Source organism: Neophocaena asiaeorientalis, unplaced genomic scaffold (assembly GCF_003031525.2).
Source record: "Neophocaena asiaeorientalis asiaeorientalis breed wild unplaced genomic scaffold, Neophocaena_asiaeorientalis_V1.1 scaffold46, whole genome shotgun sequence".
Classification (NCBI taxonomy): domain Eukaryota; kingdom Metazoa; phylum Chordata; class Mammalia; order Artiodactyla; family Phocoenidae; genus Neophocaena; species Neophocaena asiaeorientalis.
The window spans coordinates 4,275,796-4,292,892 of NW_020175393.1; the positions used below are offsets into that span (position 1 = coordinate 4,275,796).

Here is a 17,097-nt window from a genome sequence, read left to right on the forward strand (position 1 = left end):
AAGCGGCTGCACCCCCTAGGGGCCAGCCTAGCAACCTCCCAACTCCTGAGCTGGAGTTCTAAGCCTCCTCCTCTCCCTCTCCTCACATCCCCAGGGTCTCCAGGGCAGGTGTGGGGTCTGCCCTCCTGTGCAAGGGGCACTGAGGGGCTCCCAGGACCAGCAGCTGTGCTGGCTCTGGATACAGTGGTAAGACATTGCCCCCATTCCTGAGGACATCGTGGTCTTTGAGCGGGCAGGAAGTATGATAAACAGGTAATAGGTATGGGAGTGGGGTGGGGGGTAGAGCAGGAGCACCAAGGAGAGGCATCCACTTCAGACCCTGGGGTAGAGTGGGTGTGCAGGTGGGGGCTTCCTGAGGCAAGAACAGCAAAGGGAACCCCAAGGGAGGCACCAGCACAAATGAAGCCACAGAGACTGAGACAGCATGGAAGTTCAGAGAGCCTCAGATGGCATGATGGGGCTGAGAGTGGGGATGGGTAGAGGGAAGCGGACAGGGCTAGACCGTAGGGGCTCCTAGAGCTGTGATGTATATGGCTGCTTACACACACCCTCCCCCGCACCCCCCCCCGGTTGCATATAGACTGCGGGTCACTGGGGCATGGCACCCGTGTGAAGGAGCTTGGACTCCCCTTGTAGGTAAAGGTCCCTTTAGGATCTCAGCTGGTGTGGAGTCTCCCCCCTCCCCTGTGCGAACCAGGCAGAGGCAGTGGGTGACATGCACAGTCGGGGGTTAAGCAGGGCAGCAATGTGGTCAATTACAATTTTGGAGGAGTATTTGGGTTACTGACTGGAGGACGGAAGGAGACAGAAAGGCCATTATGGGGCTGTCACAAAGCCCCTACACAGGGGAGACGGTGACAGTGGGGGTAGACGGGAAAGAAGGGGACAAATGTCAGAATATTTAGGTGGCAGGAGGAGTAGGATTCAGTCATGGACTGGGTGTGGGATGAGGGGCAGGAGGTGTCAAGGATGCCTCCCCAGGTGCCATGGCCGCTGTGATGACAACACAGGAGGAGGAGCTGGCTGGCCAGGGGGAGAGGAGGGCTGCAGGGACTTTAGCCAGTGCATTCAGTTTGGGAAGGCTGAGTCTAAGGAGTGGCCAGAAGACAGCTGGGCATATGCGTTGGACACCCAGGCTGATGCTGGGGCCTGAGATGAGGGTCTTTCCTGGCAGAAGCCTGTTCTCTCTTCAGGCACTTCTGACTCTAGAAGGGCCTTCCTGAGCCCAAACCAGCCTCCCAGGGATGCCCTCCATGGTGCAAGGCCTGCCCCGGGGCTGCCAGAGTTAATTCCTTTTCTACCTGATGGCGTTTCAGATGTGTAAAGACAGCACTTCTTTTTGCCAGCGCTGCAGTTTCTCTCATTGATTGCAAGGGGGCAGGGACCAATGACTGAGAAAACAAGTCACTGAAGCCTGAGAGATCGTGGCCTCATCTGAGCCTGTCAAGCATCCTTAGAATCAAACTCCAAGAGACCTGACCCCTTCCCTTCACTTCCCTAAAAATGTCCTTAAAAGAGTCCAGGGCTTCCCTGGTGGCACAGTGGTTGAGAGTCCGCCTGCCGATGCAGGGGACACGGGTTCGTGCCCCGGTCCGGGAGGATCCCACATGCCTCGGCGCGGCTGGGCCCGTGAGCCATGGCCGCTGGGCTTGCGCGTCCAGAGCCTGTGCTCTGCAACGGGAGGGGCCGCGGCGGTGAGAGGCCCGCGTACCGCTAAAAAAAAAAAAAAAATGAGTCCAAAGACGGAGCGTGCTTCTCTCTGCCTGGGTGAGGGGACAGAGACAGCTCCGTCCTTTGTCCTTACAAAAAGCAAAGCAATTAACTATGGGGATCATGGCTCTTTCAAAGAAATCCATCACGTTCCCTTCTCACAAATAGCCTTGTTCAATTGAATTCAGTGTGAATGTATAATAAGCACCTACTGTGTGCCCAGGAGGGCCCAGGCCAATGCGACCAGGGCAACAGGAAGGGCTGTCACTTTGTCTGCCCTTGGGGAGCTTCAGTCTAGTTGGAACACAAGACCTGCCCACTCAGAACAGAGATACAGGTTGAGGGAGTGGATGCACACAGGGATTAGGGTTCAGAGATGGGAGTCAAAGCCAGCTCTAGCTGAGTGATGTAAGGATAGACCCAGTTTGTAGGATGGTTGTGAAATGTAAATCTCCTGGCACCCAAGCGCTCAACAGATGAAACTAGGAGATAGCACTGACGTAATGCTCACTAGTGGCCAGACATTGTTCTAGTAACTTATTTAATTCTCAGTGTGCATGGCACAGAGTGGGGCAAGAACTCAGCCAGGGTCGCATGGCTAATACATGGTGGAGTCAGGATATGAACCCTGGGCTGTAAATTAGGGTTATAAGTATCTGCAGTTCAGTAGGTCTGGCATGAACTATGCTGTCCATGAAGTTCATAAGTGGGAGAAAATAGATAGGTCACCAGAGGAGTAGGACCTGAACTAGATGTGGAAGGTGGGAGGGTATCCTGAGAGGGAGCACACACACAGGCAAAGGCTCAGCAGTAGAAAGTGTCCTTGGAAGGCAGACGATATTATCTCCAGAGAGATTGGGTGTCTTGTCCAAGGTTCTCTGGTCTAGATGGAGGTATCCTGGTTCCTGTTCTTCTCTTTCCTTCCAGAAAAGAGAAGATATTCTGCAGGCCCTGAGACTGCTCTGATTAAAGGCAGAAGGCTACCTGAACTCAGGACCTCAGGTCTTGGGCCTGGAACCTTCTGATACTGTTCCCCACCTTCTGCCCACCTGTACTTCTATTCCCCCTCCTTGTTGGAAGAGCTCTCTCGGGGTGGGGGGGGGGGGCACTATAACTCAATGATCTGGAGTCAGATAAGCTTAGGTTGTTTGCCTCTTGATTCTGCCACTTACTGGGCTTTGGTCAAGTCCCCTCACTTCTCTGCGATTCAGTCTCCTTAACTGTGAAATGGGACATTAACACCCACCTCACAGGAGAACATGCAAAAACCCCAGCCACGGGCTTCCCTGGTGACGCAGTGCTTGAGAGTCCACCTGCCGATGCAGGGGACACGGGTTCGTGCCCCAGTCCGGGAAGATCCCACATGCCATGGAGCGGCTGGGCCCGTGAGCCATGGCCGCTGAGCCTGCGCGTCCAGAGCCTGTGCTCCGCAACAGGAGAGGCCACAACAGTGAGAGGCCCACGTACCGCAAAAAAAACAAACAAACAAAAAACCCCAGCCATGGCTCACTGTTAGTCCTCAGCAACTGGGAGCTACATATAGTCAGAGCAAACCCCAGCCTTCAGGTGTCTGCCTCACCTCATAGATGTTGAATTGGCTCTGCCCGCGGGCCAGCTCCCGGTAACTGGTGGTGAACTCCCCGATGAAGTCATGGCTGCAAGGGAAAGTTGCTGCTGAACCGCGAGACCCAGGCTGTGCGCTGCCTCTGCTCATCCCCCCGCCTCTCATGTCCCTTCCCCTGGCTCTCAGTTCTGGCCGGGGCCTCTGCTCCAGGGTTACACACCAGCAGAGAGGGTGGGCCCCTGGGAAGAGTCCAGTGTCACCCATGGAGCAAGAAACCCAATAGACACCCAGCAAAGAGCAGGGTCCTGGAGAATAGGACCCACTTCTAATACTTGGATTCTTATTTGAACGAATGAGCAATAGTATGTATTTTGGGGACAACTGGGGAAATTTGAACATGAAATGAATATTAGATGGTATTCAAGAATTATTGTTCAATGTGTCAGGTGCAATAATGACATTTGTAGTTATTTAGAAAAATGCCCTTATCTTTTAGACATTCTCAATGAGCTATTTAGAGGTAAAAATGCCATGCACTGTAACTTAAACTACATCAAAACATACATAAGGCAACTATGGCAACATGTTACACTTGTTAGATTCAGGTGATAGGCTTAAAGTGTTCATTAAACTCTTCTCTCTACTTTTCTGTGCACTTGACATTTTTCCAATAACATTTTTTGAAAAGACAATTAGCTTTAGGTCCGTCCAGGCAGCTTGAGGTGTTTTCTGCAGTGTTTACACCTTCTGCATCTCTGCCCCACAAGCATGTGTTGACAGTAAGTGCAGCAAAACCTTGTACAAAGCAGAACTCCCATCTGCCCTGCGGTTGGCTGCCTTTCGCCACCACTCTCCCTGATAGAGGGCAGTGGTTAACATGCTGGCCAGGAATGCCTGCTGGAGTGTGATGCCCAGGAGGTACCCCTGGGGCCTTGCCCCACCTTGAGTCCACACTGTCTTTTGTCTACATATTTACAGCTCTCAGCATTCAGACTATGAGCTCCTTGATGGTGGGACCCCATGGCATCTGGTAGCTGTCTCCAGCTTCCCTGGTAAAGGAACGGTATGGGGAACTCCAGGGTAAGGTGATGAGGTGAATCGTGGGTGGAAGCCTGAAGCTGACTTGCCTGTGATGTGGTTAAAGCGAAGAGAGGAGGGGACAAAGTGAGCTGGTAGAGTAGTGTTGGCACTAGAGTTTCTCTATAGGAAGGTGTTGGGCAGGTGAGCTCCTTGGAAGGAGCTCCGGCCTAACTTAGAGCTGTACTTGCACAGCCCTTCACGGCATCCCCCATCCATGTCACAGACTTGATAGGCACCAGTGGAGATCAGAGGGCTTAAAGCCCCTCTATGACCCCCCTGGTAGCACCACAGGATGGAGGGCTCACAAAAGTCAGGAAGTATGACATACTTGGATTTGGTTCAACAGACAAGCAGGAGCCGGTGAGGGTTCTACTAAAGTTGTGAGAGGCCTGTTCTGGTCCTCGTCTATGAATTCCCAGTGATACTGGCTCCTTGGGGGCACTTAGATACACAGAAGAGGAAGCCCCTGGCCTCCCCAAGGTTAGGCTCAGCCCTACTCAGGCTCTGCTTTACCGCTCCGGGGTCCATTCATATGCTCGCCTTTCCCATATCCCACTCCGTCAGCCCTGCTCCCCCTCTGAGGAGTCAAGGGCCTCCTGCTAGATTTCAGGGAGTCTCTGAGAGCCAAGCCCATCTTCTGCACTTCAGTCACCACACGATGCTTAGCCTCACACAGAGAACGTGGTCATGAATGCTCAGGAGGTCACTAATATCTGCCTGTACCTTAGAACATGCACATTTCAGAAAATCCTACATTCTTCCAAATGTGGGGAGACTTTAGACACTGGCTGGCCGCTAGGCAGCTATTTGAGGAAAAGAGGCCTCTTACACCCCTTGCACCATGTCCTGCAGGACACAGGCCCTCTGGTGCCTCAGTGGAGCTGGGCACGGATGAGCCACCGAGGCAGTGGTCCCTTCACAGGAAACCCAGGCCCCTCACCCCCCAAGCTGCCATGGGTGGGGACCTGGGCATAGCTCTCTCCATGAGAGGGCAAGATCCACCTTCCTCCCAGGGGCTGTCCCCCTCCTTGCTCACCTTCTGTCCTTCTGCCAGCTTACCTGCCATCTCGATCCCAGTCGTATACCTCCACCTTGATGGTCCTGTAAGGCAAAGGGCCCATGGTGGGATGGACTTGACCCAGCACCTGCGTAGCCTGAGAATGGGGCCACCTGCGTGCCCTTCTCACGCTCCTGGGCCAAAAGGGGATAGAGGAACACCCACCTGGTTCTGAGGGCCCTCGGTGAAGAGGCAGCAGCCCAGGAGACAAAGGAACTATCTTGAAGCCTTTAAAGGTCTTAGGGACAGAGGCAGCTCCAAAGCTGCATTGGGACTTCCCTGAATTTCAGGGAAGATGTAGAAAGGCAGCCTCAGACTTCAGGTCACCCCACCTTCTCTTGGCCGCCCCAGATGCGGCACAGATCCCAGCATGAAGCCATACTGCAGTTTATCAGGGGTGGGGCCGTTAGAGTGTGAGTGTGGTACTCCGTAGATCCAAGGCCTAAGCAGGGTGGGCTCTCCTGGTGGGACCCTGGGGTTCAAGGAGTCTGAGTGGTGGGGAGCTACCCCGCATGTCAGGGATGGACCCAGGGGTCCTGACTCAGGATGGCCTGCTGAGCTTTTCCATGCCAGACTGGCTCCTGAGTGAGGGTGTAATTATCTTCACATTTTAGCCTGTCTGCTTTAATTAATTTGTTTTGACTCCTGAGCTTGGGGCTGGGCTTTGGGAGCCCATTTTATTTTTAGCCTGTTTCTATGGCAACAGGCTAGCAGACCAGAGGCAGAGGAGGGAGGTGGAGGTTGCAGGTTAACCCTTGGTACCAGCAGTCCTCCAGGGATGCCCAGGGATGGGGCAGATGCCCGGGTCCCTCTGCAGGGTCAGGGTCTGGAGAGGTGGAAGAGGCATGGGGGAGCTGGGTCTCCAGCCTTCAGTTCTAAGTGGGGCACACAGAGGCGGCTGCCCAGGCCTGTGTTCTATGAATATCTCATCATTTGGCCCATGGCCGCGGCCCACCTCCTCAAGTCTGCAGGGAGTCGGCCTTGGAGTTCCAGAACCCCCAGAAGGAGGCGCTGTCTCCCTTCAGATGAGCCTCCATGGGGCACGGGGGTGGGACGCGGATTCTCCTGCATCAGGGTAGAAACTGTTCAGGAAATGAAGGGATGCCCAGTACGTTGTGCAGCAACTGGATTTTTGTTACCAAAATGTAAAATGGGGCAGGCATAGAAGCCCACCATTTAGAGAAATCCTTTAAATTTTTGTGAAAAACAAAAAACTATGTCTCTCTGAGGAGAATTATTATGGAAAGAAAAATAAAATCTAGGCCTCTGAAGGTAGGCTGGTGATCTGGAAAGAGTAGAAAGTGTCTGGGGTGTGGACTTGGATGCTGGGCCCTTTGCACTGGGACCTGGAGATGTCGCTTAACCTCTCTGAGCCACAAAATCATTTTAAAGTAGGGATAATAACGGCCCTACAGCATAGCTGTGGAGACAAATTGGTAAAACTGCCTGGCATGCATTGGATCTCTATAAACATGCCTCCTGGGCTTCCCTGGTGATGCAGTGGCTGGAAATCCGTCTGCCAGTGCAGGGGACATGGGTTCGATCCCTGGTCCGGGAAGATCCCACATGCTGCGGAGCAACTAAGCCCGTGCGCCACAACTGCTGAGCCTGCACTCTAGCGCCTGCGAGCGACAACTACTGAAGCCCACGTGCCTAGAGCCCGTGCTTTGCAACAAGAGAAGCCACCGCAATGACAAGCCCGCGCACCACAAGGGAGACACAACACAGCCCAAAAGAAATTAAAACCAAAAAAAGCCTCCTCTCCACTTTAGCATTTGGGCCACACCTGGGATAGTTTTGTTTGTTTGTTTTGTTTTTTTAAATAAATTTATTTATTTTATTATTTTATTTTATTTATTTATTGTTTCTGGCTGCATTGGGTCCTCATTGCTGCGCGCGTGCTTTTCTCTGGTTGTGGCGAGCGGGGGCTACTCTTCGTTGCGGTTCGTGGGCTTCTCATTGCAGTGGCTTCTCTTGTTGCGGAGCACGGGCTCTAGGCACGTGGGCTTCAGTAGTTGTGGCACGTGGGCTCAGTAGTTGTGGCACGTGGGCACACCACAATGACGGGCCACCAACACCAGTCCCTCAGGTGAGTAGATCAGTGACAGCCAACATGCTCAGAGGCTATAGGAGGACCCCAGTCATAGCCACGGCCTTGGATACCCAAAAAAATCACTGGGGAGAATTTTTTTTTCATCTCACTGCCAGAAGGCGTGATTTAATTGGTCTGGATAGGGCTCAGGTACAGGTAGTTTTTAAAAGTCCCCTGGCTGATTCTAATGTGCTTCCAGAGCCACTAACCTCTCTAGATGAAGTTACTGGTTTTCAAACTTGGTTACACATCGGATCCCCCAGGGAGCTTTAGCAATCCTGATGCTGATGCCTCACCCCAGAGATTCAGAATCAATTGGTCTGGGGGTGCAGCCTGTGCAGGGGAATTGTTAAAAGCTCCTCAGGGGGGCTTCCCTGGTGGCGCAGTGGTTGAGAATCTGCCTGCCAATGCAGGGGACACGGGTTCGAGCCCTGGTCTGGGAAGATCCCACATGCCGCGGAGTAACTGGGCCCCTGAGCCACAACTACTGAGCCTGCGCGTCTGGAGCCTGTGCTCCGCAACAAGAGAGGCTGCAACAGTGAGAGGCCCGCGCACCGCGATGAAGAGAGGCCCCCCGCTCGCCGCAACTAGAGAAAGCCCTCGCGCAGAAATGAAGACCCAACACAGCCTAAATAAATAAATTTAAAAAAAAAAAAGCTCCTCAGGGGATTTGAACTTGCAGCTGAGGTTGAGACCACTGAGTATGAGATTCCTGTGCCAACTCACCCCAGTAGCAATCACAGCCAAGGCTCCAGGGATGGCTGCAGGGAGTCAGATTAGCTCAGAACCGAAATCTCCAGAAATGGGGAAGAAGGAGGTGCCCAGAGGCAGGGGAAGGCAGTAGCAAAAGCCAGACACAGCTGGTCAGTAGCAGCACCAGGCCTCTTGGCAGGGAGCCAGTGTCCTGTGGGTCTCTGAACACGTGGGGCAGGAGTGACAGAGCAGGGTGTGTGAAGAGCCTGTGCTCCGCAACAAGAGAGGCTGCAACAGTGAGAGGCCCGCGCACCGCGATGAAGAGAGGCCCCCCGCTCGCCGCAACTAGAGAAAGCCCTCGCGCAGAAATGAAGACCCAACACAGCCTAAATAAATAAATTTAAAAAAAAAAAAGCTCCTCAGGGGATTTGAACTTGCAGCTGAGGTTGAGACCACTGAGTATGAGATTCCTGTGCCAACTCACCCCAGTAGCAATCACAGCCAAGGCTCCAGGGATGGCTGCAGGGAGTCAGATTAGCTCAGAACCGAAATCTCCAGAAATGGGGAAGAAGGAGGTGCCCAGAGGCAGGGGAAGGCAGTAGCAAAAGCCAGACACAGCTGGTCAGTAGCAGCACCAGGCCTCTTGGCAGGGAGCCAGTGTCCTGTGGGTCTCTGAACACGTGGGGCAGGAGTGACAGAGCAGGGTGTGTGAGCCTCAGCAGGCCAGCAAGGATGGGGGACGCTGGCAAAGACTCCAGGCTTGCCCCCCAGCACACCAAGCAGCTCTGTCCATAGCCTCCTCCGAACCGAGCTGCAGGTCTGCTCCTAATGAGCCTCTCCCTCTCCCAGGCAGGGAAAACAGGAAAAGGTATGTTTCCCTGATGCTTACAAGTCCCGAGGGCTGACAGGCCTTGAGGGGTTCGCCCTAAACTAACTGAGTCAGTCCATTACTCTGAGAAGCTGCTGGGAGGAAGAAGAGCATCGAGCCTCACAGGCCCAGGCAGTGAGGCTTGATGGCAGAGGTGCTGTGCAACCCCAGCTGTACTGCACTGACTGTGGTTCCTATGTCTGAGTTCAGCTTGTGCATGTGTGAACCAGGGATAAGACACTCCTAACTGAAGCCATAGTATTGGGCCCAGCCCCTCCCGGTGCTCAGCGGGTGGTGGTGTTCAAAGGAGAAGCAACTGGTTCAATCCAGGGGGCCGAAGTTTGGGTGATTTGACAGCCCCCCAGCTCCTGGGAACCCTCTCCCTTCTCCAGGTGAAGACCCAGTACCCTTAACACCCTTTTAAAACCTACTTATTCACCATGAAGGTGTGAGTGAGTGATAGCAGCCTGACCCAGAGGAATTTGGTTTAACAGGGACAAATCCTCAAGTCGCAGAATATTCAAGGACAGAGCAGGGGGACTTCAGGGAAGGCAGGAGAAGTGCTTTCATCACCCTTCACCCCACTTCACCCCACTGGAGGGCTAGATTAATTCTGACCCTGAGTCCACTTCCTCTGACTCAGGTTCTGCTCAGCTGGGTCGCTTGGGTTTGGTCTTGTGTGGACTGGAAACACAGCAAAGGCAGGGGGACCCCAAACCAGGGGAACCCCAAATTAGAGGGCCAGCCCAGAAGTGACTTCTGGAGAAGGGACATGCACCTTCTCCTTGCCCTGGCAAGTGACATAATCTGCGGTCCTCCGTTTCCCCATCTGTGAAATGGGCATGTCATTAGTACCCACCTTCTAGGGTTATTGTGAAATTTAAACTCACAAAATAAGATACTGTATTTAAACCAATTAGGACAGAATTTGGCCCATGTCCTAAAGACTCAGTAAAGCTTAATAAGATTAACTCGTTTCCACCCCCATCATTCCAAGAAAACGGCCCTTTCTCAGCAGATCCCTGGTTCTCACCCCCTGGCCCTCTTTTTCACAATAGTAAGTTGATATTTCTGTTTGAACTCTCTTCTCTCAGCTCCCTGACTATGGCTGCCCTCCCCCTGGTCCCTTCTTATCTCTCTGACATCCCCCTACTCCTGACCCCTGCCAGCCCCCCTCCTGGGGACTCCCAGACCTCTGTTCTCCTCTCCCCTGGGAAGAACACCACTGTAACTGTCCCATAGCCACACAGTCTGGCTCCCTGTCACACTTCCCATTTCCACTAGTGGTACCATCGTCTCTCATCCTCCCAACTCCAAACCCTAATAATCTCTACGTCTCTTTCACTCCCATATCCAGGCAGCTGTCAAGGCCTTTTGAGTCTTCCTTCTACCTCCTATCTCGAAGCAGACCTGCTCAAGCCCCTGAGCAAACTCTCCTAGAGCTGTCCTCCAAGTGTCCCACCCCACTCACCCCACGCCTTGACCATTCATCAGCAGAGCGCTGGAGTTTAAGAACACAGATCCTAGAGCCAGCCTGCTTGGGTCCAGATTCTGATGCTACTGGCAGTAAGACCCTGGGTGAGTTACTTAATCTCTCTGGGCCTCAGTTTCCTTACCTACGAGATGTGGATAGTATTTGTACCTTTTTCAGAAGAGGTACTAATCGTTGGGAGGAATAAATTAGTTCACATACATCAATTACCTCAGAAGTGCCACAGGAGCCTTTGATGTTATTATTATGACCCATGTCTCCCACCTTGGCCTGGGAGCGACCTCAGAAGGAGACTTGGGTCTGAGAGCTCACTGTGTCCACAGCACCCAACACGGTGTCTGGTGCCCGGCTGGCCTGGAAGACAGGGCTGCTGGATTAAACCCAATGTGTACTGTGAGACTTCAAGAGGTGCCTCGGAAGTAGAGGAAAGCGGCCTTGTTTTCCTGAACAAGGCCCACCCTGTCCTGCCCTGCGGGGGCCTCCCAAATGCCTGCACCTCCTGAGTGGCTGTTGTGTATGTGGGTGACCCTAGGGCTCAACAGGGGGCAGGTCTGCTCGCTTACCAGGCCGTGTGACACACCTGACACCTCCATTAGCACCACTGTCAGTCACATCACAGTTAATCTGTCCCTGGCTTTGGAGGAGGGCCCAAGCTGCCCAGCCATCCTGGAGGGAAACCAGTCCAGGGCTCAGCCTGGGAGGGGGATGGGAGCCCACCTGGGCTTTCCGCAAAGCCTGCACCTTCCCCCCACACCCGCACCTCCTCCGATGGCTGATCAGAGAGCCCAGGCCTCTGAGCTGGGCTGACCTCTTACAATGCTGGATTCTGAGGCCCTAGGAGGCCTTCCCTGGGATGTGGGCTGTAGGGGGTCAGCTGGACAAACCCTGAAACCTCTAGGCAGTGCGGTCGGAAATCCCAATTCCTTCCACCCCTATGAGAATGGAGCCGCCATGTTCTCCCATCCCCCAACCTTGAATTTCCGCTCCCTTCCTCTCTATCCCAACCATTTTTCCTACATCCCTTGTCCCCAGGAACTGACGCTGCCCCCGCAACCTTCCACCCTGCCCTGAGCCTCCTTTAGACCCTATTGCTTCAACCCCTCCCATTCCCCACCACTCCAGAAGCCCCAGGACCTGGCTAGACACGGAACAGGGGTTTGTTTGGCTGAAATGCCTATTTTTGTTTCCAGTCTCATTTTGCACAACTATTTAACGGTCTAAAATATACGTGTGCACATCTGCGCTCCCTGTACGCCCCCTGAAGACAGAAATGCGGCTACATTCCCTTGAATGCCACACAGGTGGAGGCGCAGTGCTGAGCACATCGTAGGTGCTCAACGACCACCTATGGAACAGACTGTGGCTTTTCTGTCCCAGCCGAGGCAGGAAAAGAAGCCACTTCATCTCCTGGATCAGGAGAGAGACAGGGGTGCCTGGAGGCCATCCATCTGCTCATTCCTGTCCCCTCAACCCACCGCACATACCCTGTCAGTAGCCACTGTGAACAGAGTGCCAGGGAGCCCATGCCAATGCCACCAGCCAGGATGCCCTGAGGTATCTGTTCTGACACCCTAGGGCTCCTGTCAGAGTGGCCAGCAGAGGCCCAGCTTCCTCAGGGCTGCCTGGACAGCCCTGCCCGAGAAGCCCCTGCCAGCTCGCCCACCTGCTATAGCAACCACCGGAAACCAGGCTGGGTTCTTGTGACTTAACACAGACCAATACCGTGTTACAGCTCCCATCCTACGTGTCCCCTCTCCCCCCTGCACTTGCCACAATTTGTAATTATATGTTTCTTTGTGCAATTATAGGATTAATGTCTGCCTCCCCCACTAGCATGTAAACTCCAAGAGGTTGGGTGAAGGGTGAAGACTGTGTGTTTTGTTTCCTCCTGACTTCCCAGCATCTAGTGCAGTGCCTGTCACATGGTAGGGCATCAATAAACGTTTGTGGATGAAATGCTGAACGGTATTTTATGTATACCAGAGCCTTACATGTAGGTTGTGAGCTTCAAAGCAGCCCTACAAGGTAGGTGGATGTTTAGGTACCCAGTTTACAGATAAGGAAACTGAGGCTCAGACAGGTCAAAGTTTGCCCAGGTTGAGGGTGCTTTTTTCATCACAGAGTCAGGATTGGAAACTAGGTATCTGTATCTATACTCAACAATCTACACTCAAACAATGATGAGGTGTATTATGAGTAGGCTTTGTAGTGTCAAAAACTTCCATGAGCTGTTTGCACTGCATCCCTCACCCCCATTTATGGCAACTCATCTGGCAGCGCATATCCTGGGATCCTGACTCCCCAGAGTCTCTCAGCCAGGAGTTGGGGCTGCTGGGGACCAAGTCACCTCTACGTGCATCTAGAGCCGCCATCTGGCCCCCACCTGCCCCTCGCTGGGCACAGTGAAAAGACCAGCTACTGAGCTCCGGGCAGGGCGCCCAACACACACCAGGGCTTCTCTGAAATCCTTGGTACCTCCCATCCCCCCAACCTGGGAGGGCTTCCACCAATGGGAAAGTCAGACTGGGAGGAAAAAAGGCGGGGTGTGGTGAGGGAAGGGCAGGGAGCCAGAGGGATCCCCAGTTCCACCCTGTGCAGGGCCACCAGCACGCAGCTCCAGGAGGCTCTGCTCGCTTGTACTGATGGGATGGCCCTCATCAACGTGACCGTGCCCCCCGCACCTGTGCTTGCGGACAGGGGACAGTTTCTCATCTCACCGATCATAGTCCCCGTTGCAGAGGGCTCTCACAGGAATGGAGAAAGTTTGCCAGACTGGGTTTAGGGTGTTCTTCATGACCTCAGTCTTGTGGCAGATGGTGAACCTGGCAAAGAAGAGAGGGAAGTCTGTCAGTCCTGACTCCAAGGGAGGCAGAATTCAGATCACCAGAGGGGCTGGCTTGTTAATCTCTGCAGTTGCCAGACAGTAGAAACAATGGCTTCGTGAGGTGATGAGCTGCCTGTCACTAGCAGCATCCAGGTAGAAGCTAGACAGCCATTCTTTTTTTTTAAATCTTTGCATAAACTTCAGTTTATTTTATTTTTTTAACATTTTTATTGGAGTATAATTGCTTTACAATGGTGTGTTAGTTTCTGCTGTATTACAAAGTGAATCAGCTATACATATATCCCCATACCTCCTCCCTCTTGCATCTCCCTCCCACCCTCCCTATCCCACCCCTCTAGGTGGACACAAACCACCAAGCTGATCTCCCTGTGCTATGCAGCTGCTTCCCACTAGCTGTCTATTTTACATTTGGTAGTGTATATATGTCCATGCCACTCTCTCACTTCTTCCCAGCTTACCCTTCCCCCTCCCCATGTCCTCAAGTCCATTCTCTACATCTGCGTCTTTATTCCTAGACAGCCATTTCTTGGTAACACTACAAAAAGGATTCCTGCACCAGGTAGGAGTGTCAGAAGATGTGGTTCTGGCCCCTGTTCTCTGTGTGACCTTGAGCAAGGCTGTCCCCATCTCGGCCTCTATTTCCTCACCTGTAAACCCAGGGAGTTGGCCACTATTAGACTTTCTTCATCTGAGATCCATGGAAGGATCTGGGGACGGGCTTTAGGGGTCTGTGAACCCTTGAAATCGTCAGTGGAACTGGGTGCCTGAGTTTCATGTGTTCCCCTGTCTAAAGGACTCTCTCCCAAATTTCCATGTTAACGGCTCACCTCCTCACTTCCTTCAGGTTTCACTCAACTGTCATCTCTTTGACATGAGCACCTGCCCTGAGAACCATTATCTAAAATTTATAGCCCCCTGGTCCCCTGACTCTGAGATATCCTAGTCCCTTTCCATACTGCTTTTTCCATCCCATCTGTCACCATTTGACATTTGACATGGTCTGTCTTTCTCCTTATTTCTTTCATAGTCTGTCACTAAAATGTAAGCTCCATAAGGGCAAGGGTTTGTCTTCCTTGTTCACTGGTATATCTCTAGTGCCCAGAATAGCACCTGGCACTTAGTAAGGTGTTCATGTAATATTTTTTTCAGAATGAACTAATGAGTAAATGTATTTCTCAGAGGAGAGTTTCCATAGCTCTCACTGGCATTTCAAGCCAGTGAAATTAAAGCCCCTGGCTTAGATGATCTCTAAGACCCTTTCAGCTCTTGTAGTCTGAATCCATGAGCTTGCTTTGCAAACTAAAAGTGCAGAATTGGCTTAATCCCAGCTGGGCCCCGATCCAGCGCCCCTGCCCACTCCCCATGCCGTGCCTGACTGGCCCTGCCGTGGAAGCCTGCCCTGCCACGTGGAGGGGCAGCGAGAAGCCAGAGAGGAGCTCAGGGGAGGGGCTGTCCCCATGAGATTTCCCAGCATCCACCCCAGCTACCTCCTGGCTTGGAAAGGTCACCCAGGAAGGTGCCTGGGCACCGCCCATACCCACACAGCCTGTGCCATTTCTTCTTTGGCAATTTTCAAGTCAAAATGTCATTCCTGTCACCATGGCTCAGCGTTTCTCTTCTGTGCTCCTTCTCGCCCACCCACTGGAGTGTGAGGTACATGTGGGAGACCTCCCCACACGCTCCAGAGCTGGTGATGGGGACGGGGAAAGGAGGGGCCACAGCTGCCCATGGCTGGGGCAGCAGGTCGGGCAGGAAGAGGAGCCTAGACTGGGGGAGATGGCAGGAGCAGCAGCTGGTGGTGAAGGGAGGGAGGTTCACACCCTGCAGAAGCCCTAACCTCCCACCTGCAACAGTCGCACAGACCTGCTGTGGACCCTCCCCGTCTCCCCACCTCTTTGGAACCACTGCCTGCTCTAGCTCCTCTCGCTTGCCAGCCAAACTGCCTGACCAAGTCTTCTAAGCTATTAGCCTCATTTCCTCCCTAGGTCTTTCTCCCTGAGCCCTGTGTGGTCTGTTTTCTGCTTCAGACTCTTGCCTGAAACCACTTTCTTTAAACTCCCCCAACCCCCCCCCCCTTTGCCATCACTAAATCCACAGGCCCCTCGATCCCCTGATGTACTTGCCGTGGGGGACAAGGCCCTAGTGTGGAAATGGTCCCTGCAGTCATCTCCCAGCTCAACTCAATTCATTTCAACACACACTCGGGACATGGCCGTGGGGTGAGGGTGTGAACCAATGGGGTCAGACAGATGTGGGCTCCGGTCCCAGGACCACTACCTCCAGCTGTGCAGCCCTGGGCAAGTGACTGAGCTTCCCAAAGAACCGTAACTAACGCTGCCAGACCCTGTTCTAATAACCCGAATTAACTCATTTAATCCTCATGGCTTCCCTGGGAGGGAGGTGTTATGATTCTCCCTATCACACACACCAAGAAACTGAAACGCAGAGGGTAGGGCCCCACTGTCCAGAATGGTAGCCACTAGCCTCACGTGGCTATTTACATTTAAATTAACTAAAATGAAATGAAATAAAAAATTCAGTTCCTCTGTCACACTAGACCCTTTCAAGGGCTCAGCAGCTATACGTGGCTGATGGCGACCATAAGGGACAGTGAGATACAGAACATCTCCACCATCACATAAAGTTCCATTCGGTTAGACACTTGCCTAAAATTAGAGTTAATGATTGGCAGCGACTGGCCGAGCCCGGCTCTCCATCACCACATTCTTGCTCCCAGACCAGTGATTCTGATTGAAGAAGACAAGGTATGTGCAGTGCCAGGAGCACGGGTGCTCCGTGGATGCTTCCTGCCCTTTTCCCTTCTGGCGTGGCAGGCCTGACATTTCACTCCCTGTGGTCCCTCTGGATCGGTTTCTCCAGCTGCCCTTGGTGTCCCCTCACCCCAGAAAGATCCAGCCCATGCTTCACGTGAAACTCACCCCCAAAATAAACCCCCATCGCCTGCCCCATCTGACCAGCTCCTTTGCCATTTTCAACAGTCTGGGTTCCCTGCAGCTCGTCTGCCAGGGAGGGGGCGGTGGGCGGTCCCCACCCAAGTTCTGCAGAACCAGGTCTTGCCCTGCCCTTTTGCCCATGTCCTCCCCTCCCTGCCTCCTCCCCTGCATTTCCACAGCTCGCCTGGCGCAGCACCTCCCACCTGTTCACCGCGTCAGTCACGAGTCTCTCCCTCTCCCCCGCCCCCTCCCCACCCAACCTACACACCGCTCTGCTAGAATAATCATTGGCAAACACTCTGCAACATGTCCATCTCCTGTTCCACAACCCAAATCCCTCCCTCCTGCTGGCCAGTCAGCCCTCGCCGCTGAGACAAGCCCTGGGGCGGCCCCTGCCCTCCTTTCTGGAGGGGACTTGCATGGACATTTCCATGGGCACCCAGAACATTACTCAGACCTTTTCCTCCCTCCCTCAAATCAAGTCGAAGTCAACAAGAATTATTTAAAGAAATCCTGCTAAGAGTCCTACGGTGAGACAAAGGATCCTTTTGTTATGCAAATTATCGTACCTAATTTCCCTTGTTTTGTACGCTCGTTTAAAGATCAGTTTTCCCTTCGACTGAAACATACCTCCTCCCTGCTGCTGCCCTGCCCCCCAACACACACACACACACACACACACACACACACACACACACACATACGCACGCACGCACGCGCACACGCACACACCCACAATTTC

The 17,097-nt window shown here is 53.2% G+C and overlaps 1 protein-coding gene across 1 annotated transcript in view; it reads right to left on the minus strand.

Moving 5' to 3' along the window:
* CPNE5 (copine 5) overlaps positions 1 to 17,097 on the minus strand; it is a 92,047-nt gene that overhangs the window by 15,194 nt on the left and 59,756 nt on the right. Inside the window, exons 10-12 of the mRNA XM_024766391.1 lie at positions 13,274 to 13,378; positions 5,414 to 5,455; positions 3,290 to 3,365 (exon numbers count right to left, since the gene is read on the minus strand). Of these exons, the coding sequence (XP_024622159.1) occupies positions 3,290 to 3,365; positions 5,414 to 5,455; positions 13,274 to 13,378 (223 nt within the window). The remainder of the gene's footprint in view (positions 1 to 3,289; positions 3,366 to 5,413; positions 5,456 to 13,273; positions 13,379 to 17,097) is intronic.